We start from the raw sequence: 27,422 nt of genomic DNA on the forward strand, positions 1-27,422 counted from the left end.
ACAGTGTCTGTCTACACGTCTGTCTTAACACTGGCAGGCTGACCTTTGTGCTTCCCCTTCCTCTCCTTCTTGTCGCTGCCTGTCTGTGGAGTGGAGCTTGCTGATGCTTTGCCCTTTTTGGCTGAGCGAGGTGGCTGCGTGTCCGCTATCACCTTCACGTCCTCCTGTTCAGCTTCTTGCACTAAACACAGAGATGGAGAGAAACAGCGGCAGGGCATGTGGACAGACAAGGTGGTGGACGGGGGTGGAGTTGAGCACAGTTTGACAAAAATGAATTTGACATCTTGTGTTTAACAAATAAAGCTAATACAGAGCAGTGTTTTTCTTCTGATAGGACAAGCAAATTATAATTTTTCATTGAATTTCCGGCATAAAATGATAACATTAAGATATAAGTTCCGTTTCTGGTTCTAACTTAAGAAATTAACTGTGAGTTGAACTTTCTCTACGAAAATCAATCAAAGTATTGGGACACCTGACAATTATACCAACAGAGACTTTAGTGACATCTCATTTTAAATACAGCTATAACAGCTTCCACTCTTCTGCCAAGGTTTCCCACAAGATTTTGGAGTGTTTTTCTGGGAATTGTTGCCCATTCATGCTGTAGAGCATTTGTGAGGCACTGATGTTGGATGAAAAAAACCTGGTTGGCAGAAAGCATAGCATCGTCCAGAAGGTCTTGGCATGCTGAAACATTAACATTGCCCTTCACTGGAAGTAAGGGGCCTTGCCCAACTCCTGAAAAGCAGCCCCATGCCACACCTGAATTAAAAAATAAAGAGCTGTGTCCTAATACTTTGTCAATATAATGTATGTTATAATATATTATGAGTGTAGTTTTTTCTGTATTTTAAGCAACATATTGCCAGAGTATACAGAACATATTTCCTTGAAAATAGTTCAGATTCAATAAAAGTACAAAAAAAACCCAAAAAACAAAACACCTTCTTCCTGCCTGTGAATAAGGGTGGAAGGGTGTACATTTTGTCAATACATTTTCTCTGTTGTCTGCATGAATAGTGACAGTTCGTGGCCCTGAGCCCAGTAACTGGCCCTCAGCACCGGGGATTAGATGGCTGCTCTGGTCTCTGTGTGTAGATAAGTCATTCTCACTCATCAGTCCCAGGCCTGAAACCACTTCTGCTCTCAAGTGGATAGATTTGAAGAACAGTGTAAGCGCCTGCAGTTGAGCATACAGCATCTTGTATTAGCTACATTCACTTGTAGCAACAATTTTGTAGCTCTTTTTTAAATTATTCAACCATTGTTATAGTTTATATGTATTTGTATTTGTAGCATACAGTTCTAAATGGGTAAAAACAAAACAAAAACTGTCTGAGAACAGAATCTCTCAGCCGAGAAAAATACTTCCTGTAAACAAGACCCATCGATAAGATTCATCAAACAAGCAGTCTGACATCTCAATTTGTCTTTGTGAACCAACAGAGCCGCAGAGGAGTGCCGCTCTTACTTACCGTGGTAGATGGTGCTGCTGTTGCTGCTGAGGTAGGATTCCACGAGTGGAGCCTGTTCCTCGCTCTGCTTGGTCCGACGAGTGCGAGACCTCCCGTCCACGTTGGACTGAACCATGAGAGGCTCCTGCCTCTTCTTCTTCTGCTTCTGTTCGAGGAGAGCTCGCTGTTGTGCACGTTTCGTGTGTGCATACGCACGTGCAAACATGCCCAGAGAGGACGAGAGAGATAACAAAGGCACAGTTTCAGTTTCCTGTTATCACCATTACAAGGAATAAATAAAGTTAAAACAAATAAATACAGTAGCATCGGAGTATGTATCAATTACCGCATTCTAGAATGACCTCTGCATATGTGTGATCATATTTACCAAATGGTCAATGTCTATAATCTGTTTGCACACACAGTGCGGCATATTGTAATCTAGAATTCCCTCATTGACTGATTATATAATAATTTGCCCACTAACAGTTTGAAATTACCTCAGTTATGCTCAGTAAACCATGTCAACATCTGCAGAGGCAAAGCTTTACTCTCTTCTTCTTGCAAAGAACATAAATCTTCAGACATAACACAGCAGACAAGATCGGTTTTCATTTGAACTCACTTGTCATAATCACTTACGAAGCAACACAGACTTTCTTGTAAGCGATCTTCATAATGCAGGCAGGGTGTTGTGTTTCAAAGCAAGTGACAATAACCCAGTTTCACATAAAGCTCTTAAGCCAGGAAAAGAAGAAGATGTTTAAGGATGTGCTGCTGAAACCACTCTGACCTGTGGCTGGATATAGCTGTTCATCTGGACTAACTGTCAGCTATATGCAAGTCTTCAAACCAGAGCTCATCAAATATTGAAGGTTCCTATTAGTGGAGGATTCAGGCTGCGGAGCACTGAAGCTCTACAGTATCCCATGTAAAACCCACATCTTTGCCAAGACAGCGATGGCCATGACAGCGGCTGCACTTTACGCTATGCGTGGATTTGGTGGCTAAAGCCGTTGCATGTGGGTAAGGCACTTAGCGCTAACTCAGGTGCAAAAGGTTTGGAATGCACAGCTGAGAGCAAGCTTCTCTCCCTTTGACTAATAGGTTGCTTATAAACAACGAGAGCAATAAGCAATAAAAAGATGTTTTGTTTTTATATCACACTGCACTGAAAAGGAAATAACACAAAGCAGTTGAGTCAGGAGAAACATTAAGCTGTGATAAATGCATGAATAGCTCAGTAATTTAAACATTTCTTGAATGCAACTGCAATCAATAAGGTAAGTAATAATAATAATTTGTTTGTGATGTTTACATGCCTAAAGCTTGGTTAAGGGACTCACTAGCTCAATTTTAATTGATTCAAGCACGGATGAAAAGCTGCATGTGAAACAGACCACCTGGAAGGCCTTCCCATTGATTAATTCGGAAAAGACTGCAGAAGTATTTGATTTGACATCAGAACTGAACATGAAGGTCTTGATTATAGTCCACTGAGCGCTCCGCTCAAATTATTCACTTGAGAAAAACTGTTGGACATCAGAAACAGCGAGCTTTCACAATGCAAAGAAAAGGCCTGAAAACGCCTGAGCTGCAGTCGTTTGTCTTGTCTGACTGTCTGGTTGCTGACAACAAACAAGAGTGTATCTTTGAAATGTGCTTGTCATTAGCGCACTGGAGGAAATAAAAAAATATTTTTTTTTTAAACCATGTGCACCCAACCGGAAATGAAAAGCACAAGTGAACTAAACTGACCGCAAACAATTGAGCGGATGAATCATTTGTGAATCAATCATTTAAGATCACCTCATAAGTAAAAATGTCGCTGCCAAAACATGCTTAAGTCATTTCTTCTTACACGGGTTATCTGTGTAAAACCTCTTGCTGAACAAAGTCACTGCATTTTACTGATACGTGCAAGTGATTTCCTCAACATCTGAGATCATTGAACTGAATTTGCTCTCCACTTCTGCTGGAGCAAAGTGTGTTATTTTCACTTTCTCTAACCTGTGTGATTAACATGTTCTGTTCTCCATCCACCGGGCCTTAACAAGTACAAAAGAATAGGGTTTCATCACAATATTAATTCTTAAAATTACAATCTCCTTAAGCGATGTCATCACAAATGCACATTCATTTGAAAGACTAACTTTGTAAGGCACTGCTTGAAAAGAAGAAGAGGTATATATGTAAATTATTCAGTACAAAACACTATTTAAAATGTTAATTCTGCTCGGCAACACCAACTGACTAACATGCACTTTAGTTACTTCAGTACAGGAACTGATTTCTGCTCATGTCATTATCCACCTGCTGTTCGTTTGCACTGTTTACCTCACCTACTTGCACTATACTTCCACCCTGCACTACCTCACTTTTGGACAACCTCCAGAAACATATTTATTTTACTTATTTTATTTTGCTTTACCTTATTCTATTTTATTTTATTTTATTCTACTATTATATGTTACTCGTTACGTTCCATGTATGCACCAATCACCAAGACAAATTCCTAGCAATGTGAAACCTCTGCACTTACAATGGCAACAAAGTCAATTCTGATTCTGATTCTGATTGAGTAATTTACTGGCATTACACATATTCTGTCATTTGAGCGCCGCTCAGAGAGATTACAAGTCCAGGCCGGCCATTTGTGTGTCTCCATGATGGAGCAGCAGAAGTTTGTGTCATGATAATAAAGGACTGATCTGTTGTCACAACTGCAGGAGGAAGAGCACAAAACTCACCTGTCTGTCCAGTTTCTGCTGTCGGAGGTTAGTGCCCTCGTCGTCTAAAGAGCTACAAAACAGAAGAACAAAGAATGGGATGGAGATCGTTGTTAAAAGAGCTGCTCGCCTGTTTGTGATGTTCATAACATAATAATGACATTTTCCACACTGCTGTAGTTAATTCGCTTGTTACCCTTAAGCTGCAAAAGAAGGTTGAGCACTTACACTAAGTATCTGACTGGATTTTAGCCGCTTTGCTTATAATACGCAGGATGTGGTAATAATTGTTTACTTGTTGTGGCCTTCAGGAAACAGTATATTTGTTTCTGCTTCAAGACATTTTATTTTCACATTGAGACATTAATTACCCTCATGCCTGTGTTTACTACTGCACATTCGAAATGCATAGGGTCATTACTCCCTGAAAAACAACAATAAAACCTGATAATTCGTGAATAACAGTCAACATGTTTTTCATGAGTACATCAGTTGTATTAAAGGTGTTCTTCTAGCTTTGTGTATTCTTATTTTTGAACACAATTTCTATCTTGTATACATCTTGTATTTTGTATTAAGGAGTGAATGATAAAAAAAAGCCTCTTTTATGTATACTCTTGATAAATGCACTTTATGAATATACAATAGCCAATCACATTCACTAATTTTATTCATGTCAACGCACTCAACACAGTGTACAGGATGGGCTGAGATCCAACAAATACAAACACACCGGTCGGTTACAGACTCATCCAACAGGCACTGAAGCAGTTTAATGAGAGATCATGCACTTTGATAGATAAAACTCCCCTTTAATAATAAGGGTCACGAGGACTCTCACAGAGCTGTCAGTTGGCTTTAGATTTAGGATGCAAGTTTCAGCTGAGATTTTGCAATTGTAGTTTTTTTTTTACAAATAAAAAGAGTGAGGTTGGAGGTCCATGTGCAGGTCTCCTCAGCTACCCCAGCAGAGATGAAGTTATACAGCAGCAAACAACATTCTCAGTGTTTCTCTTAACACTTTGGAAAGTGTGCCAGCGAACATATGGACGGCAGCGTCTGTCACAAGAACAGCAGAGGCAGAGAGTCTCATGATGGTGGATGTCATATGCTGCGCAGATTGAAAAGCCATTTGAGGCACATTTACGATTTTGAACTACATAAATAAATTTGACTCTGCTTGACGTTCCTTCACGCAGAGCACTGAATGATCACCCGCTGGTTCAGGGAGGACAGATGAAGCTTAGACTGAATTGCAGCACCTGCGATCACCTTCACAGTGGCCACAGGTTTTTTTCCACAGTTGAAAAAACACAAATGTCAGAAGATCCGACCCCTCCAGCTGCATGATCCACCTCTCCGCTGTCCATATGCTGGGTCTGTTCAGCTACAGCGTTCACCACTCAGTCCTACTGGTGTCTGTCTCCAGATTATCCTGTTGGTGCTGCAGACTGTGTCATACACGACAGATGTTGCTATGCATGTGTACACTTATAATTGTTGGGGTGTTTTGTTTTGTTTTTTTTCAATCTCTCAAAAGCGTTCTCGTGTCCTCTGCAGACGCACTGATTGTTCCTTCAGCTTGTGCGGTCGGGCGGCTCCTAATTACAGGGCAATGAGATGTTTTCTCCACAAGAGTTGGAGACGATGAGCTGCAGCAGAAGAGGAAAAGATGAAAGATGGGTGGAGGGGGATGGGTGCCGACGGTGCTGACGTCTGATGAATGATGAGATGATGCTGTTTCCAGAACTTTTAACTATGACTGAAACTGCTTCGTTTTATAACCACATATAAGGTCTTCTTTTTTCATGCAAATGCATGTTTGTACTTACACCTCTTACATACTGTTTATTTATTCTGCCTTTTAAAGGATACTGATTTCCTATGCTCAGCACCCAACGATGATGATATTAACGAACACATTAAGAATAGTCTATTATTTTACATTCTATTATGTTGTGAGCAATAAGTATGCCATATTTTATTCTCAACAACTAAAAGCCTTTCATGCATAGAGCCTGAAGATGTATAAATAATGTGAACAAATGATAAACGCCCATATAGATGTATATTTAAGCTTAGTGAATTATGCAGCGCTTACTAATTGCAGGGCTGATGGTTACAACATAAAAACAGGATGCATTTCCAGTTTTCCATGTGAGTTCTAATGTTCCATTTTTTACTTGTCAGTTTGTTTTCTCTCAGCTTGATTAACAGCAACTGCAGCAGATCTGTTTGCATTTCCCATTAAGTCTTACTGGTGCATGATAAATCAAGCCGGCAGGTGGTCCGTCAGCATGGTTGATGAGCTTTTTTATACTCTTCATAACTCTGCACAAAACCCGAATGACAGTGACAGCGGATAGTCGGTCCTGCAGCTACCACATATAAAATTAGCGAACGAACATTCAGTCTAGCTGCATCTCTGCACGACCAACTCTAGTTGGATGACAAAGGCCCACAGAGGTGCAATACAAATGTATTTACCTCCCACTCATTGTCAGACATACAGACAAACAAAGCACTCCATGACTGCAATCAGGGTAATCAAGTGTGCGAATAGGCATCAGACGGGAAGATAATGACACAAACAGAGCTGTTGCAGTGGAGGTCAAACAGCTCATTATTGTGGAGAGTCTCTGGTCACTCTTGTCCTGCAACACACTGATGGTGAGGTTTATGCAGTGTTATATTCTGTTGAAGGAACGCATTTATTTACTATAATGCAATTGAAAAGTCAAGGTGCAAACGCCCTATGTAATGACCATCAACCACGACAACATTTGATAAGATAAGATTATAAGATAAGATAATCCTTTATCAGTCCCATAACTGGGAAATTACAGTATTACAGCAGCACACAGGATATAGACGGTGCAAAGCACGCAAGGGTAATCTTCCCAAATGACTACCAACCCGCTAAAATTTTAACAATTCAGAATCTTTTGAGGGATCACAAAACAATGATAAGGCGCAAGATGGATGAAAATAACAAATATGAAGGAGGAAGAGTTTGCACACTTGGGCCCCTTGCAAGTAGCATAAAGCCAAGAAGTTGGACCCAGACCTTTATCATCAAGTCTTGTACATATTTGCACTCGACTTAAGTGTGCAGAGCCTTCTTTTTCTGTTAAAGCTGAGAATTATGTTTTGAAGCTCATGAACTGTTTCTTTTCTGATAATGTGTGATGGCAAATGTGCTGGTTTATCATACATTTTCACTGTCGGTATGCCCACATTTAAGACTAAATTGTATTTGTAAATTTTTATTTTTTTAATACCATGGTGGCAGAATATAAAACATCTGAATGTCGAAAGTAAGTAATCTGTAAGTCAGACGTCAAGTTGGAGACAGCACTGTTTACAAGCTGATGCGCTGAAATTCAGGGCATTAAAATGATGGCTGCTATAAAAGAAAAAAAAAAGGTTTTAAATTTGTTCTGACTTGGAACTATTAAAAGATTGATTTGGACACAATGTGGATTCTTCATTAACTCAGCCAGCCACAAGTTAATTTGGCACTTGAGGAGTGAAGGATTTGACTGTTATCAGTCACTGAGACTCCTCTTCGCACTTTAAAAATAGTTTTATGTGCATCACCAGGTTTTATATGTGTGACAGTCATTGGCTGATGTTTCTGCAGAAGCGCCTCACAACAACAGACTGCAATCCAGCTCGCACACAAAAGTGTGCTTAATTTTCATTTGCACGGTGCAATTCCAACACGCTCTCATCCCAGCTCGGTACACATCGCGGCTTTGTCACGCCCTTGTGCAGACGCACAATTTGGCCAACTCGCAAAGGCTTCCTGCCACAAAGACTTTCTGCCATGCTTAGATGAAATGCCTAACATGAAACACCATTTTTGTAAGGTTTAGGCCCAAATCTACGTGAGTAAGTTTCAGACGTTAAACGAATACAGATTGAAGTATTACAGATGATGTTTTAAAGTAAGGTGAAATGACCATAACTGCATGTCTAACAAGATACCAGTTTCCCCATTTGCTTTGTCAAGAGCTTACGCTTTCTGCTTTCCTCCGTGTCAGAGAAAAACAGAGAGAACACAAGAGATTTTCACAAGGCTTCAGATACTGAAATGCTGATCTGGTGGATTTCCTCCCCGCAGAGAAGAACTTCTACACAACTGCTGTTTCTTTGAGGATGTGTGTGTTTGTGAGATATCCTTCATTTCGCCAATTTATGTGAATGCATGCACTGAATATATCTGATGAGAGGAGAGAGCCACACAGTGCAGCTGTCTCCTCCAGCTCTGCACAGAGGCCCATGCATTTTTCATGGCAGCTTCACAGGACGAGGAAAGCTGCTCATTGAGAAACCACCAATGGCTCTGCCCCACCCCTCTCACTGATACCCAAACGGTATCCTTCAAGAGATAATGTTTCATTCAAATAGTGGTTAATGTCTTGTTTATATTAGTGTGTCATCCACCGTTCAAAATTAGCACATATTTTCTGAAACAAAAAGTGGCAAAGACCTAAATGTAGAATGAGCCAGTAAATAAACCCACTTTGTTCTTTCCCACAACTGCATCACCGAATAATTTTGTATGTTTAAATGTCAATCTAAAGATTTCTCAAAATGCTTTTGTATTAGCCTTGGTGTTTAAATGTGACGCATAATTACGTGTGTCACTACAGTCCTGTCCACAAGTTTAAAATGAACTCCACTCAGATTACTTTCTGCTGTCGCCCTGATGCTGATGCTGTCTCAATTTATATTTGTAGATTGCCACCGTAACTTATAGCAACAGTGAGCCAATGGCATCAAAGTAAGTAGGGAACCATGGCAATGGCTATTCAATCAAGAGGAAAGAGCCAGCAGCATTAGTACAGCACTTGAAATGATGAAAGCAGATATAGGTTCTCCAGCTAAAAGCTCATAAATGCTGACATTTTTGTTATTCACAAACAAACACTTGGAAAAAAAAAATGCCAGGATTATATTCCCAGCATCATGCAAGACAGATTATAGTCGCACACATGCATTCAGACACTGGCACACAACGGCAGGAACTTCCCCAGTGATTTTTAAATGAATGTACTGAATTGAATCCAATAAACAGCCCTACTTCTGAATGAAATAAAATGGTCGATTTACACACGAACACAACAGCGTAAGAACAGAGAATTTCTTTCAGTCTGAGAACCAAAATGAGATCATAATAATTTATGCAGCTAAAATTCTGTGATTCACTTTTGCATTATTTAATTAAAAAAATAAATAAAAAGAACTTAGCCTAAATTATACACGTGCAAGCAACATTTTCCCACTAAACCAGTTCATATCAGTGAACACAATATTATGCCACCAAAAAAGAGAAAGCAAAATTCCAGTTTCCATCCACAACATTTGCTTTTATTGTGCCAGTTTAGTGTTACCGTTATCAGACCATGTCCATGTCAGACACTCACATGACTGAACACCCACTCAGATATACACACACACACACACACACACACACAGCGCCTAAAAAGATGAACACTGTGCCCTTTCCTGCGTTCCCTGGAATGTGGTACAGTACCTGTAGGGGATCCAGTCGGAGGAGTGCTTGGAGCTCATTCTGTATCAATCACTCTGACTGCTGCTGCCTAATGGCCTGCAACAGCACCAGTGCAAGTGGCTACGGGGTCTGAGGACAGCAATCACAGCCGGAGAACCGACATCGTCTGCTCATCCTCTGCACGCAGCCCTGTATCCCCGGCTTGCCTGTGTTTCTCTGTATGTCCTCTAGCTGTTCGCAAACAGACAGCCGCCCTCCTCAGTCATGCACGCCGAGCACATGAAATAGCCGTTTTCTTCTCTCCCATGTGGACGCTTCAAGTCAATGCCTCTTCTCTTCTTCCATCCACCGCCTCTGCTCCTGACTCGATGCTGGCTCTCTTCCCTCGCTCTCACTCTGTAGGCTCTATCTAAATCTCCCTCCGTTTCTTCCCCTTTAAATCCCCCACCCTCCCTCCCTTCCTTCCTCTCTGTCCAAACCTCGCTCTGTGCCTCTCTACCCAATCTATCTCTCGTTATCTCTTGTGCAGCATCACCTACAGCATCTCTGAGTGCAAAGTCTTTAGCAAAAAAAAAAAAAAAGGTTAGAGATCCTCCTTTGTCTTTTCTCTTTGATATTCCTTCTATGCTATTTCTGCACAGTGCCGTCCCCCTCTCCATGCACTCTCTCTCTCTTCCTCTCTCTCTCTCTCTGACACAATCTCTGTGTCTTTCTCGCCCGTGTTGCACGAGGCATGTAAACCAGGGACTCAGATGTGTTTTCTGGACCATAATTTATTTATTCTCTCAGAGTAAGATGCATTAGCATATGACTGCGCAGACTAGTGCTAACAGCCTTTAATTCAACACTCTCCACAGCCAGACAAAGGGACCCTGTGATAGTGCCACGGCTCTGAACCTCTCTCACACACATCTGCTTCCGCCCTCCGTCTGTCGCCCCTCACTGTCACCACACAAACACACATCAATCCCTGTGCTCCCAGGGTTATTCGGGAGTCCATCTATGGACCGTTAAACCAAGCAGCTTTCTTGTAACAAAACTGCTCTATAACGAGCCGATTCACTCTATCAACACACAATTATCTCTAGTCCTAAGTGTGTCATTGTAATGCCGATTGTGACAGGGTGAAATCACCTGAAACAATCCTGAAAATGATTTGGTGAAGAAAATCTGTTTCTCTGTGGGTAAAGATGAAAGCATCTTGCCATCTACTGACTATCTACAAAACAGCCTCAGGCAAAACTGTGTTTGCTGTTTTTCGTTACCCGTATTCATTTTAAACATTCACATGGATGGAGGACACCAAACATTTCTGAAATACACAAAGGTTGCACGCACACACACACACACAATTATTGCTGAGGAATTTGTGACGCGCTGAAGCTTGCATTAAACATTAAACAACAAGGTCAGAACTCGTATCATGTGTGGCTCAGAGCTGACACGTGCTGCACGGTAAAGCTGCAATATAGAATTCAGAATTGTACAAGATGACATTTAAGCACAGACAACCCAAACAGTGTAGTCACTATTAAGTTCATTGAAGCGTCTCTCCTTAATTATTTATCGAATGCTGCAAAAAAAGAAAAAGAAAAAGAAGCATCACCGACTGCCAGAATCTACCAGGAGTCAACCGGCAGTGAAACCCAACACACAAACAGAGAATGTTGTTCTATGACTGAAATGTTTTCTTCAATCAAACATTGGTGTGTTAATAAAAACAAACCAATATTAACAGATTTTTGCCTGTTTGATAAATAACAATTAACCCCTTCATATCCTTTAAAAGCAGTGCTGGGCTTGTTGTTAAAATATAAATTCTGATAAACACACTCGCTCGTTTTAAAGGTTTTTCACCCCATATCCTATTTTATATTTCTCAACAAAAATGATATGAGAAGTAATATATTTCTTTTGTGCTCCATACAGATTTAAAGATTTTGAATTGATTTTAATTTATAGGTTTTCAGTGTGTGGCTTTTAAACTGCTTTCCACATATATTGACCGCATGTCATGTTGACAGACACCAGCAATTAACCTGAAATGAAAATAATCAAACAAACACAATTTTTTACTGCAGGTAAACTAGTTAATGCACTGGATGACCAATCCAAAAAAAAAGAAAGAAATTTGACCAGAACTTGATTTTATTCTCCCTTAGAACTGACAGCATCAAAGCCGTCTGCAAGAGCTTTACTGTAAACATAATGAAACATTGATTGCAGCCTCTAATGGTACGGCCTTTTAAAAATGTCAAGTCACAAAGGTGTTTCATTTTGACTCAAACAAAAAGAAAGCACTGACAGATGGGACAACAGTAAAATAGATCTGTTTTCATAAAATCCCAAACAGATCGATCCCTCCTACAGCGTTTCTCCCACCACGTGACAGACCACCAGCGATATCTCAATAACATGCATGACTGGGGAACCGAGTGGATCACATTTGAGTGTTGAGATGCTTTTATTCAGATATTTTACTGAGAGGTATGATGACTGACGTGCAGAGTAAAGTCAGACGTCACTCCTGCACAGCTATGCTGCTACATCTCAGGTAAACTATGGAATTATGGAAGAAAAATCCATGTCTTCCCTCACAACACCAGACTAAGAGTGATGATGGTGTCTGTTTTGTGTCACAACCCATGAGGCTTGTGTTCTTTTTGGGTTTTGTAATTTATCCTGTAATGAAATCACTGTGATGAGTACCCGAAGAATGAAAATTTGCCGAAAAAGGAAGAACAAAACAAAACAAAACAAACAAAAAAAAAAACAACCCGCACTGTCAATCCTCCTCGGTGCAATTTTCATCATATTTGAGAAGCAGGATGGCACATTAATTAGGCAGGCATCTTGTCCAACTGAGGATGGGCCTTAAAGCGCACATGTCAACAAGCATCAGCTCTGCCTCTGCCCTTGAGCAAGGCACCAATTCCCTGATCCCTCTGACCGTCACATGAAGCGGGAGCCAGGCACAGGGCTACTTTAAGTATGGCTTTTACAAACAGGGGTTACTAAGCATTGGTAGGGAGATAGAAGTAGCTGATAGTAAAACTGTAACTGGCTGTTTAGCCTCTGTGGTTAATGATGTGTATCCTGCATATAAGCTGGTGCGATGAAAGTGGAAGTAAATGGAACAAGCCACTCCGCTGAGGAACAGGTGTAAGCACAGCACCCCTGCTTAATATTTGATGCTGAAGGGAGGACTTTGAAGTTTGGCTTTGTTCCTAGGAGAGTTAGAAGTGGGAGGGATACTGACTTTCATATAATTTCGAGAACACAAATGTATATTCTCCTTCCTACGACCCTTACTAAACAGAGTGCTTTCTTTCTGCCTTTTTCCCTGCGGGGATTAAAGCCATTAAAGCATTAAAAAGAAAACGATAAGATCCTCTTGTCAAATTTGATTTTTCCAGTCCAGAATTTTTCCCAGAGGCATTTTATTGTTGGTAACAGGAGGCCAGCAGTATCAGTAATTATAATAATGGTCCTGGCGCAGAACACACACACTGACGTGAAAATAGATCTCTGGCTTGTGTCCGCCTGTCTTAGTCAGACTGGCTGAAGCACAGCTGCAGAGCACAGAGCCTTAATAATAAAGCGGCGTGATCAGGCATGCAGGACATGTGCCCACTGATAAGTGACATCTATTGTGCCTCTGTGCGATCCCGTGTGAACATTTCTATATTTTGCAGGAGAGCATCCATTTTTATTGCAAAAACAAGCTTGGGATCTATATTTTTCTGATGCTGCAACACACACATGCATCATATTACTTGTGTTTCATCACAGGCGCTACCTAAGAGTGATCTAATCTTTTACTAGCTGATGTTCCCTGCACTTTAGTGATTCCTCCACCTCTGATTCACTGGATTCAGCAACCATATGCTGCCTTGCATCCCAATTCAGTGTCTCTGCCTTCACAGGATCAGGTCTGTAAAGTTGGAGAATTTGGAGAACTGAGGGGTTGCCCCTCCTCCTCCTCCTCCTCCTCCTCCTCAAGTGCCTCCTTTAAGATTGCCATTTCCTCACTCCTGGATATCACCCTCATAAATATCAAAAGTAATTGTTCTCTGACAGCTCTCCTCAGCATGTAAAGTTAGGCATTCGCCTGTTTATTCAAAAGAAGTTGCAGAGGGTAAACACAAACAAGACGGTAAACACCAGGTAAAGTTCCACGACATCTGAGATTAGAGTAAAATCACATGAGGTGGTTTGTGATCTAAGTCGCAATGCATATAACGGGTGCGTTTTCTAGACTGAGTCAAGAGCAAGCTGCACTTCTCTGCTTCATTTGGAGAAGCCTTGAAATGGGACTTCCTCATCAAACTCTTATGACATATTCAGCCTTGAAATGTGGGACGTCGAAGGAGGCAATTAGGACAAAAGCAGTGAGTCACTGACTGGATCTACATTACGTCACATTCCACACGGGAGCGTGCTGCACCTCAAAGACAGAGACTGGAGGCAAGCCAAGGGATCCTATCAGCGGTAAATTGGTGTAAAAAAGCCTTTTAAGATTCGGGTGGTGTTTAATAATGCTCAACTGTTCAATTATGCATATCAGAGGAATGAAACGGTGGTGACTGATAACGGATGGTGCAACATAATGCTGAACAGAAATAAAGGGCTTCCTCATAGTTATTTAAATACTTGAGCGTAATAAGACACAGATGCATTCACTCATGAGAGGAAAACAGCACAACTATCAGATTTTAGTAGTACATATACTGGAAAACCTTCCTAATAAATAACACGCACTTGAAAAGGAGAGCAAACTGTTGTTCCTTCTTCTCGTTCAAAGCAAGTGTCCAGAAACACAAGCTGAACTGTGTTTGGCACTCACAAACGCTTTCAAGCCTTTTCAAAACTGTGATTGCATTGCATATTCAAACTACTTCTGATAGCCTACTTGACAAACCGTTTTTTAAATCTCAGTCATAATCAAATAACATCTGATTGTTCAATTCATACTCGAGAGCCAGGTTATTGTCCTACATCAGAATTTTACAAAAAACCCCACGCTGAATTGACCATGTAAAACACACTAAAGCAAAAGGTGATTACACATATGGACTGACTGATGAAAAGCCAGAAGCAGCCCGACGGGGCCCTCGATGAATCAGCAGCACTCTGATGTTCTCGCCACAATTCAGCGGATGATATCATCATTTATAGAAGGAGACCTCGAAAAATGTCTTCATACAAATACACAAAGAAATCGATTTGAGAGCGATGTTAGGTGGCTTAAAACAAAAGCCAGCCCTTCAAGGTTGCTGTGGGGCATAAACAGCAGCATCTTTATCTTCGACGGGGTTGTAAATCTTTGAGCGAGAGCGCGAGAGAAACAGAGAGACTGTGTGAGTGTTTGTGAGTGTGAGTGAAAAGTAAATCTCACAGCCTCAGAGACAAAGCGAGAGACTGTGTGTGAGCTAACTTGCGCATGAAAAGAATGAAAAGTGACTGAGAATATTGGCCTGTGTCCGGTATTGACTGAATCTGTGTCCTCTATTGATTCCCTCTAATGCTGGCAACGTGATCTTTGCTGGCAGCGACAAATTGTGGACAATTTTAATTTTTAATTCAGCCAGGCCCACTTTTCTTGTAATAGCATCACAACAGACCAGGTGCACCACGTGAGACTGTGTGCTTGTTGGTTTACTGCTTCTAGCTTCTAGACTATAGCACACAGTGTGAAACTATGTGGAAGAACCAGCAGATGCAAACAAATGTACACACACACACAAACACACACACACACACACACACACACAGTCCTTGTATCAACAAAAATCCCTGTATCTCATCTCTCAGTGCCCCAGTAGATGGCATGAATAAAACATGATTTGGATTAGAAAATGTCACGCTGGATCAAACAGTGTCCCAGTGTCCCAGTGAGGCAACCAGATGGACTGCCTCAATACACCAAAGTTCCTTTGCATCCGCCCTTCTATAGCAGAGTTTCATCTGAGCGTGTGTGTACAGTATGCTTCTGCCACCTGTAAATCCCACATGCTCCTTTAGAAAGGCTAAAAATACATATTTGTATCCATTCTGATTGCACCCACACTCATATTGACTTAATCAGATCCAAGGTTGAAGATCTAAGCTTAAAACTAATTTTTCTTCCCTTTCTTCCCTTCCCCATTTTCAAATACATTCTCAGTGCTTGAATGCTGATTACAGAATATAAATCGTCTGCAGCCTGGATTACAGCACAGTCATGAATCTAGAATGGATGAGATTATCGATCCTGCTCACATTTCACAAAGCAAGCAAAAATTGTTTTGACAGGAAGAACTGACATAAGAAATGATGCAAGCTACGACTCGCCAACATAAATAGACGTATGTGAAATCTGCTCAGTGTCTTGAGATTTTCTAAACTGGTGTTTATAGCAGGGGTTACATTTGCAAACCACTTGTATCCAGGGGCAACAGACAAAGATGTACAGCTTGGTATAATAACAGGCATAAAACCCATTATGGACTGGTGACTCATCTCCCACATCTTCCCCCTGTACATACAGACGTATGTTTACATTTTTGGACACCGAAATCATGTGCTAAATTTGCAATGTCATTTTCCAGCTGGTTAAAGTGAAACCCACATTTTTTGTTCCAGCTGTCAAAAGTGCCCTCCCTTTGCATACAGTTAATGTACCCATGTTTTTAATATTTCCCCAGGCAGCTGCCTGCTCTTTTCGATCCTGAGCTTTATGCTGTATATTTCTTCAATAAAAGAAAGTGCCACATTTATAAATGTGTATTTAAAAATAAGTTTTACAGTCCTTTGCTCATGATGCATGAGTTGATGTATTAATGTAAATTTTAATGTGATATGATACATATTTTTAAAAAGACACGACATGCATGAATCATTTAACGTATTTAACGTATCCATGGCCAATGCCAGCACTGTAGTGTCACGATCCCGTTTGTGCCAAACAGTGATGTGCGGTGAGGTCCGACTACGACTGCATGTTTTGCACTTTTCCAAAGCAGATGACGACCTTTCCTTGGGCACTGTTGTAGCCGGTATCGTGAGCACCATCTGGAGTAACTTTGTCATCATCATTGTCAATATTACCACAAACTGCTAAATTCTGATTGTCTTGGAAACAGGTTGAATTAATGAGGTCTTTAAAAATCTTTCGGCTTTCCTTATCATTGTGGATGGTAATATTTAGTCTGTTCGTTCAAAGCCAGATTTATCCCTAAGGTTCCAAAAGTTTTGAAAGCAATTTGGTTTTGAATGTGAGTATCTGATTTTTTCACGTTTGCTGAGGCTTCTTGGCAGATTTATTTGGGGGGGGTTATGCACATACATGAATGCATACATGCATTACCTAGACTATTACCTACACTACCAAGTCAGGACATATAGTTAAAGTGTCAACAAACATTACATTGGTGATATACAGAGAGATAGCAACAGCCACGCGCCAGTTGCACGAGTTCAACCCAGTTTGCGAGTGCATTGCGCAATCCGAGGTGAGGCTAAGCTTGGCGCTGTCTCATCTTGCGTCTCTCCCCTGTATTTGAACAGGAAATACACAAATTCAGCGATACTGACTGTAAAAATGACTGAAATGAATGGAATCATATAGAAATTACATTTATAGCACAGCTCAATGGACAAAGATGAATATTTATTCTATTTCATTATTTGCTCTTTACTTTTTATGATGACAGGCGAATGAGGCTCTGCCACAACAGTAGGATCTTAACATGGGAGAGAAGTTCAAATGTTTGACAACTAAAAGCAAACACCGGAGTAAACAGACATCACATTTAATATTAAACTTCATTCTTTTAAATACAGTTGTGTTGTAAGAACTGAACTGAGAAGTTGAACTAAAGGATAAAAAAGATGCAATTTATGGTTCGCAACTGATCAGTTATAAAAACATTCTTGCTGTGTGAATTTGTTGTTTAGCGGGGCAGCCATTTTGTTTACATTAAAATTACAGATTGTGATTATAGAATGTAAAAAAATGGAATGGAACTACAAAGATCAAAGGAATCAAAGCATCAAAGGAAAAACTGTCTATATAAGCAGCAGCTGTTCACACAGGCACACACATTCCGAACCCTTCAACAGGCGACGACTGTGAAAACGTGCTGCATAGCAAAAGAAGCAAGCAAACGCTATTACAGAAGACATTTCTTCACTGGAAACAAAAGAGAAACAACAACCAAACAAAATGCAACAAGTGAGGAAAACAAGCAACGTCCGCTGGACAACTGGACAGCTCTTCACAGACAGGTCTCGTCCAAACCACTCGATGGCGTACCCTGTACCTCGTCAGAAAATCCAACAGCTGAAAGGCGCTTTGGCTAAAGAAAAAGCCCTCTGTTTAGATCAACAGAACAGGATAAAAGAGCTTAGCGAGCAGCTGAACAAGACAAACGAAGAGTTGAAAAGACAGAAAACCCTAAAAGAAATGTTCATCAACCAGGGAAAAGAAACAAAGAGAGACCTGGAGAGGCTGAGAGCATACTGTGATCCTAACACTCTCAGCACCGCAAATATTGCAGCTCAGGTGAGAGATACCACCAGGGCAAAGAAAAAGAAAGTCCTCCACAAAGATTATGAGCAACTGCAAGTGGCTCACATAATCAGCCGGGAGAAATTTAAAGCTGAGCTTCAGGCAGAGACAGAGAAGAACCGAGTTCTCCAAACAAAACTGGACACAATCGAAGCCAAATACGAGGAGATCAACAAAGGGCTTCAAGATGGGTTCAACAGGGCCAGACAACAGGCTGATACCCTACAGTTTGAACTTGAGAAGGAATCCCAGCAGAAGACGCTTCTTCTCAAGTACTACGAGGAGCTGCAAGAGATGTACAAACACAGCAAGGAGACACTCACTGCTGAGCTCCATGCGGAGAGGGAAAAGAAAACACTTCTCCAGCAAGAACTGGAGAGCATCAAACATTCATACCATGAGGACTACCTAAGGTATGAAACTGAGGTTGCCAGTGTCAGACAGCAGGCTGGTTCCCTTCAGTGTGAGCTAGAGAAGGAGAGCCAACAGAAGACAGTCCTGCAAAAAGAATACGAGAAGCTACAAGCAGCACACATGCACAGCCAGGAGATGTCCTCAGCTCAGCTCCAGGGCGAGAGGGAGAAAAACAAGCATCTCCAAGAAGACCTGGAAAAGATCAGAGGTTCATACCACGAAATCAGTCAAAGGTATGAAACTGATGTCCTCAATGCCAGACAGCAAACTGACAGTCTTCAGTGCCAGCTTGACAAAGAAATCAAGGCACACTCAGAAACCCTTTCAGAGGGTTGGGATGCAATCAACAAGCTGAAGGCTGAGAAGGAAGTCCTCAGTCAAAAGATGATGGAGGAGAGAGACAACATGCAGCAGAAAGAGAGACTTTTTGAGAGAGAGCTGGAAGGGCTAAAAACTCAGCTCTATGTCCAGATCTCACTCAACTATAAGCTTACCACTGAGCGTGATGCTGAGAGAAAAGATATGACCATGCATGAGGAGATGTGTGAGGATGAGCCCCACCTTGCACCTGCTGTGGACCCACCGAGAGACGCTGAAGTCCCTAAGGAGGTGGCGCTCAGTCAACAGGCATCCACCTCTGATGCACCAGACGTCGAACACCAGGAGGAGGATGAGATCTCCGAGGAGACTCTCAATCCAAAGGCTCTTTCCATGTGGAAAAAAACACGTCAATTCCTCCACTTGAGGAATCCACGAAAGTGGAAAAACTAGGACTGCCAAAAATGCCATCATCCACCAAAACCAAAATAATACCTAACAGTCAAATTCTTTGGACCCTTTCCCCAGTAGATATTTTGGCTTGTCATAGCGTGACAAGACAAAATGTCTACAGTGAAAGTGTTTTTAATATCCTGATAGACAATAGGGTTTTCTCTGGGTGCTCCAGATTTCTCCCACAAATCCAAAATCTGCCAGAAAAATGGCTGATAGATGGATTTTAAAAAAACAACAACACACACACACACACACATAAATAAATATAAAATAAAAACGCTGAATAAATACAATTTAGGTGTGGGATGGGGTCTGTTCCTCCTGAAGTCAGCCACCATCTCCTTGGTTTTGGATGTGTGGAGTTGCAGGTCGTTTCATTCAGCAAAGTCCTCCACCAGGCTCCTGTACTCCCCCTCCTGTCCATTCTCAATGCATCCCATTATCACAGGATCGTCTGAGTACTTCTGCATGTGGCAGAGCTCTGACTGGTACTGGAAATGAGAGATGTATAGAGTGTGAACAGGACCGGGGAGAGCACTGTGCCCTGAGGTGCTCCAGTGCTGCAGCCACCCAGCTTAACAAACTGCGGTCTCTCTGAGAGGTAGTTCACGATCCAGGAGATCAGGTGTGAGTCCACACTCACATTGTGCAACTTGCCTCTCAGAAGGACGTGCTGGATGGTGTTGAAAGCACTGGAGAAGTTGAATAACATGATCCTCACAGCACTGCTCCTGTTGTCCAGGTGAGAGTGGGCCTTGTGCAGCAGGTACAGGATGGCGTCGTCCACCCCTAACTTTGCCTGATAGGCAAACTGCAGGGGGTCCGGGGCATGCCGGACCTGGGGTCTAACGTGATGGAGCATCAGCCATTCCAGTATCTTCATCATGTGTGACGTTAGGGCCACCGGTCTGAAGTCATCGGGCTGTCTCGGGTGTGGCTTCTTGGGGACTGGGAACAGACAGGATATCTTCCACAGGGTTGGAACCTTCCACTGACGAATGCTCACGCTGAAAACCTGCTGGAGGGGTTTCCTCAACTCCATAGCACAGGCCTTGAGAATTCTCAGGTGCACCTTGTCCAGGCCGGCCGCTTTGCTGGGGCAGAGTTTCTTCAGCTCCCTGCTGACTTGGTGGCAAGTGATGTTGATGGGGGCTGTGTCTGTGTCCTTTTGTTGGGGGGTGGGTGTTGAGTGGGTTGAGGGGAGAGCAGCCGCATTAGTATGGGGATGGGTGTTGAGTGGCTTGAGGGGGGACTTCATCCCCTTCCAGACCTCCCTCTTATTGTTTTGCTGCAGTTTCTGTTCCACCTTCCTGCTATACTCCTTGGTCTTCTGCAGACAAACCTTGAGCTCCCTCTGTACCTGCTTCAGCTGATCTCTGTTTCCCCCCTTGAACACCCTCTTTTTTCTATTGAGGACGTCCTTGATGTCGCTGGTAATCCAGGGCTTGTTGTTGGTGGAGGCACAGTCTTGACGGGGAGAACAGTGTCCCTGCAGAAATTAACATAGTCCGTATAACAGTGTGTGACCCCCTCGATGTCCTCACCGTGTGGTTCCATCAGCACATTCCAATCCGTGGAATCGAAGCAGTCCCCCAGAGCCTCCTCTGCCTCAGGGGTCCACTTCCTGAAGGAGCGGGTGGTTGTGGGCTGCGTCTGGATCTTCGGTTTGTACTCAGGCTGAAGAAATACCAGGTAGAGCTGCAGCCTGACTTGACTGTCCCCATGTTACCTTGAAAGCATGCAGACATTTATGTTGAGGCAAGATGATAAACTGACAGCAGAATGCTCTGCTCTCTCTCTCAAACTAAAAGTCAGGCTCACTTGCTCAGCAGTTGATGTCTCTGCTCTACAAGCACCTTGTAGAGATGAATATTTATTCTATTTTATCATTATTTGCTCTTTACTTTTTACGATGACAGGCAAGTGAGGCTCTGCCACAACAGTAGAATCTTAACATGGGAGAGAAGTTCAAATGTTTGACAACTAAAAGCAAACACCGGAGTAAACAGACATCACATTTAATATTAAACTTCATTCTTTTAAATACAGTTGTGTTGTAAGAACTGAACTGAGAAGTTGAACTAAAGGATAAAAAAGATGCAATTTATGGTTCGCAACTGATCAGTTATAAAAACATTCTTGCTGTGTGAATTTGTTGTTTAGCGGGGCAGCCATTTTGTTTACATTAAAATTACAGATTGTGATTATAGAATGTAAAAAAATGGAATGGAACTACAAAGATCAAAGGAATCAAAGCATCAAAGGAAAAACTGTCTATATAAGCAGCAGCTGTTCACACAGGCACACACATTCCGAACCCTTCAACAGGCGACGACTGTGAAAACGTGCTGCATAGCAAAAGAAGCAAGCAAACGCTATTACAGAAGACATTTCTTCACTGGAAACAAAAGAGAAACAACAACCAAACAAAATGCAACAAGTGAGGAAAACAAGCAACGTCCGCTGGACAACTGGACAGCTCTTCACAGACAGGTCTCGTCCAAACCACTCGATGGCGTACCCTGTACCTCGTCAGAAAATCCAACAGCTGAAAGGCGCTTTGGCTAAAGAAAAAGCCCTCTGTTTAGATCAACAGAACAGGATAAAAGAGCTTAGCGAGCAGCTGAACAAGACAAACGAAGAGTTGAAAAGACAGAAAACCCTAAAAGAAATGTTCATCAACCAGGGAAAAGAAACAAAGAGAGACCTGGAGAGGCTGAGAGCATACTGTGATCCTAACACTCTCAGCACCGCAAATATTGCAGCTCAGGTGAGAGATACCACCAGGGCAAAGAAAAAGAAAGTCCTCCACAAAGATTATGAGCAACTGCAAGTGGCTCACATAATCAGCCGGGAGAAATTTAAAGCTGAGCTTCAGGCAGAGACAGAGAAGAACCGAGTTCTCCAAACAAAACTGGACACAATCGAAGCCAAATACGAGGAGATCAACAAAGGGCTTCAAGATGGGTTCAACAGGGCCAGACAACAGGCTGATACCCTACAGTTTGAACTTGAGAAGGAATCCCAGCAGAAGACGCTTCTTCTCAAGTACTACGAGGAGCTGCAAGAGATGTACAAACACAGCAAGGAGACACTCACTGCTGAGCTCCATGCGGAGAGGGAAAAGAAAACACTTCTCCAGCAAGAACTGGAGAGCATCAAACATTCATACCATGAGGACTACCTAAGGTATGAAACTGAGGTTGCCAGTGTCAGACAGCAGGCTGGTTCCCTTCAGTGTGAGCTAGAGAAGGAGAGCCAACAGAAGACAGTCCTGCAAAAAGAATACGAGAAGCTACAAGCAGCACACATGCACAGCCAGGAGATGTCCTCAGCTCAGCTCCAGGGCGAGAGGGAGAAAAACAAGCATCTCCAAGAAGACCTGGAAAAGATCAGAGGTTCATACCACGAAATCAGTCAAAGGTATGAAACTGATGTCCTCAATGCCAGACAGCAAACTGACAGTCTTCAGTGCCAGCTTGACAAAGAAATCAAGGCACACTCAGAAACCCTTTCAGAGGGTTGGGATGCAATCAACAAGCTGAAGGCTGAGAAGGAAGTCCTCAGTCAAAAGATGATGGAGGAGAGAGACAACATGCAGCAGAAAGAGAGACTTTTTGAGAGAGAGCTGGAAGGGCTAAAAACTCAGCTCTATGTCCAGATCTCACTCAACTATAAGCTTACCACTGAGCGTGATGCTGAGAGAAAAGATATGACCATGCATGAGGAGATGTGTGAGGATGAGCCCCACCTTGCACCTGCTGTGGACCCACCGAGAGACGCTGAAGTCCCTAAGGAGGTGGCGCTCAGTCAACAGGCATCCACCTCTGATGCACCAGACGTCGAACACCAGGAGGAGGATGAGATCTCCGAGGAGACTCTCAATCCAAAGGCTCTTTCCATGTGGAAAAAAACACGTCAATTCCTCCACTTGAGGAATCCACGAAAGTGGAAAAACTAGGACTGCCAAAAATGCCATCATCCACCAAAACCAAAATAATACCTAACAGTCAAATTCTTTGGACCCTTTCCCCAGTAGATATTTTGGCTTGTCATAGCGTGACAAGACAAAATGTCTACAGTGAAAGTGTTTTTAATATCCTGATAGACAATAGGGTTTTCTCTGGGTGCTCCAGATTTCTCCCACAAATCCAAAATCTGCCAGAAAAATGGCTGATAGATGGATTTTAAAAAAACAACAACACACACACACACACATAAATAAATATAAAATAAAAACGCTGAATAAATACAATTTAGGTGTGGGATGGGGTCTGTTCCTCCTGAAGTCAGCCACCATCTCCTTGGTTTTGGATGTGTGGAGTTGCAGGTCGTTTCATTCAGCAAAGTCCTCCACCAGGCTCCTGTACTCCCCCTCCTGTCCATTCTCAATGCATCCCATTATCACAGGATCGTCTGAGTACTTCTGCATGTGGCAGAGCTCTGACTGGTACTGGAAATGAGAGATGTATAGAGTGTGAACAGGACCGGGGAGAGCACTGTGCCCTGAGGTGCTCCAGTGCTGCAGCCACCCAGCTTAACAAACTGCGGTCTCTCTGAGAGGTAGTTCACGATCCAGGAGATCAGGTGTGAGTCCACACTCACATTGTGCAACTTGCCTCTCAGAAGGACGTGCTGGATGGTGTTGAAAGCACTGGAGAAGTTGAATAACATGATCCTCACAGCACTGCTCCTGTTGTCCAGGTGAGAGTGGGCCTTGTGCAGCAGGTACAGGATGGCGTCGTCCACCCCTAACTTTGCCTGATAGGCAAACTGCAGGGGGTCCGGGGCATGCCGGACCTGGGGTCTAACGTGATGGAGCATCAGCCATTCCAGTATCTTCATCATGTGTGACGTTAGGGCCACCGGTCTGAAGTCATCGGGCTGTCTCGGGTGTGGCTTCTTGGGGACTGGGAACAGACAGGATATCTTCCACAGGGTTGGAACCTTCCACTGACGAATGCTCACGCTGAAAACCTGCTGGAGGGGTTTCCTCAACTCCATAGCACAGGCCTTGAGAATTCTCAGGTGCACCTTGTCCAGGCCGGCCGCTTTGCTGGGGCAGAGTTTCTTCAGCTCCCTGCTGACTTGGTGGCAAGTGATGTTGATGGGGGCTGTGTCTGTGTCCTTTTGTTGGGGGGTGGGTGTTGAGTGGGTTGAGGGGAGAGCAGCCGCATTAGTATGGGGATGGGTGTTGAGTGGCTTGAGGGGGGACTTCATCCCCTTCCAGACCTCCCTCTTATTGTTTTGCTGCAGTTTCTGTTCCACCTTCCTGCTATACTCCTTGGTCTTCTGCAGACAAACCTTGAGCTCCCTCTGTACCTGCTTCAGCTGATCTCTGTTTCCCTCCTTGAACACCCTCTTTTTTCTATTGAGGACGTCCTTGATGTCGCTGGTAATCCAGGGCTTGTTGTTGGTGGAGGCACAGTCTTGACGGGGAGAACAGTGTCCCTGCAGAAATTAACATAGTCCGTATAACAGTGTGTGACCCCCTCGATGTCCTCACCGTGTGGTTCCATCAGCACATTCCAATCCGTGGAATCGAAGCAGTCCCCCAGAGCCTCCTCTGCCTCAGGGGTCCACTTCCTGAAGGAGCGGGTGGTTGTGGGCTGCGTCTGGATCTTCGGTTTGTACTCAGGCTGAAGAAATACCAGGTAGAGCTGCAGCCTGACTTGACTGTCCCCATGTTACCTTGAAAGCATGCAGACATTTATGTTGAGGCAAGATGATAAACTGACAGCAGAATGCTCTGCTCTCTCTCTCAAACTAAAAGTCAGGCTCACTTGCTCAGCAGTTGATGTCTCTGCTCTACAAGCACCTTGTAGAGATGAATATTTATTCTATTTTATCATTATTTGCTCTTTACTTTTTACGATGACAGGCAAGTGAGGCTCTGCCACAACAGTAGAATCTTAACATGGGAGAGAAGTTCAAATGTTTGACAACTAAAAGCAAACACCGGAGTAAACAGACATCACATTTAATATTAAACTTCATTCTTTTAAATACAGTTGTGTTGTAAGAACTGAACTGAGAAGTTGAACTAAAGGATAAAAAAGATGCAATTTATGGTTCGCAACTGATCAGTTATAAAAACATTCTTGCTGTGTGAATTTGTTGTTTAGCGGGGCAGCCATTTTGTTTACATTAAAATTACAGATTGTGATTATAGAATGTAAAAAAATGGAATGGAACTACAAAGATCAAAGGAATCAAAGCATCAAAGGAAAAACTGTCTATATAAGCAGCAGCTGTTCACACAGGCACACACATTCCGAACCCTTCAACAGGCGACGACTGTGAAAACGTGCTGCATAGCAAAAGAAGCAAGCAAACGCTATTACAGAAGACATTTCTTCACTGGAAACAAAAGAGAAACAACAACCAAACAAAATGCAACAAGTGAGGAAAACAAGCAACGTCCGCTGGACAACTGGACAGCTCTTCACAGACAGGTCTCGTCCAAACCACTCGATGGCGTACCCTGTACCTCGTCAGAAAATCCAACAGCTGAAAGGCGCTTTGGCTAAAGAAAAAGCCCTCTGTTTAGATCAACAGAACAGGATAAAAGAGCTTAGCGAGCAGCTGAACAAGACAAACGAAGAGTTGAAAAGACAGAAAACCCTAAAAGAAATGTTCATCAACCAGGGAAAAGAAACAAAGAGAGACCTGGAGAGGCTGAGAGCATACTGTGATCCTAACACTCTCAGCACCGCAAATATTGCAGCTCAGGTGAGAGATACCACCAGGGCAAAGAAAAAGAAAGTCCTCCACAAAGATTATGAGCAACTGCAAGTGGCTCACATAATCAGCCGGGAGAAATTTAAAGCTGAGCTTCAGGCAGAGACAGAGAAGAACCGAGTTCTCCAAACAAAACTGGACACAATCGAAGCCAAATACGAGGAGATCAACAAAGGGCTTCAAGATGGGTTCAACAGGGCCAGACAACAGGCTGATACCCTACAGTTTGAACTTGAGAAGGAATCCCAGCAGAAGACGCTTCTTCTCAAGTACTACGAGGAGCTGCAAGAGATGTACAAACACAGCAAGGAGACACTCACTGCTGAGCTCCATGCGGAGAGGGAAAAGAAAACACTTCTCCAGCAAGAACTGGAGAGCATCAAACATTCATACCATGAGGACTACCTAAGGTATGAAACTGAGGTTGCCAGTGTCAGACAGCAGGCTGGTTCCCTTCAGTGTGAGCTAGAGAAGGAGAGCCAACAGAAGACAGTCCTGCAAAAAGAATACGAGAAGCTACAAGCAGCACACATGCACAGCCAGGAGATGTCCTCAGCTCAGCTCCAGGGCGAGAGGGAGAAAAACAAGCATCTCCAAGAAGACCTGGAAAAGATCAGAGGTTCATACCACGAAATCAGTCAAAGGTATGAAACTGATGTCCTCAATGCCAGACAGCAAACTGACAGTCTTCAGTGCCAGCTTGACAAAGAAATCAAGGCACACTCAGAAACCCTTTCAGAGGGTTGGGATGCAATCAACAAGCTGAAGGCTGAGAAGGAAGTCCTCAGTCAAAAGATGATGGAGGAGAGAGACAACATGCAGCAGAAAGAGAGACTTTTTGAGAGAGAGCTGGAAGGGCTAAAAACTCAGCTCTATGTCCAGATCTCACTCAACTATAAGCTTACCACTGAGCGTGATGCTGAGAGAAAAGATATGACCATGCATGAGGAGATGTGTGAGGATGAGCCCCACCTTGCACCTGCTGTGGACCCACCGAGAGACGCTGAAGTCCCTAAGGAGGTGGCGCTCAGTCAACAGGCATCCACCTCTGATGCACCAGACGTCGAACACCAGGAGGAGGATGAGATCTCCGAGGAGACTCTCAATCCAAAGGCTCTTTCCATGTGGAAAAAAACACGTCAATTCCTCCACTTGAGGAATCCACGAAAGTGGAAAAACTAGGACTGCCAAAAATGCCATCATCCACCAAAACCAAAATAATACCTAACAGTCAA

The 27,422-nt window shown here is 42.9% G+C and overlaps 1 protein-coding gene across 3 annotated transcripts in view; it reads right to left on the minus strand.

Annotated features, from left to right (window-relative positions):
* tub (TUB bipartite transcription factor) overlaps positions 1-27,422 on the minus strand; it is a 57,296-nt gene that overhangs the window by 10,019 nt on the left and 19,855 nt on the right. For 2 of the 3 annotated variants that reach the window (XM_046388267.1, XM_046388275.1), the window contains exons 2-4: positions 4,208-4,259; positions 1,479-1,641; positions 44-181 (exon numbers count right to left, since the gene is read on the minus strand). In XM_046388267.1, coding sequence (XP_046244223.1) covers positions 44-181; positions 1,479-1,641; positions 4,208-4,259 — 353 coding nt within the window. Of the gene's footprint in view, positions 1-43; positions 182-1,478; positions 1,642-4,207; positions 4,260-9,728; positions 10,107-27,422 lie in introns of those variants that run through there. The other variant, XM_046388283.1, reaches the window with a different exon arrangement.

This window comes from Scatophagus argus, chromosome 1 (genome assembly GCF_020382885.2).
Source record: "Scatophagus argus isolate fScaArg1 chromosome 1, fScaArg1.pri, whole genome shotgun sequence".
In the NCBI taxonomy this organism is placed as follows: Eukaryota; Metazoa; Chordata; class Actinopteri; family Scatophagidae; genus Scatophagus; species Scatophagus argus.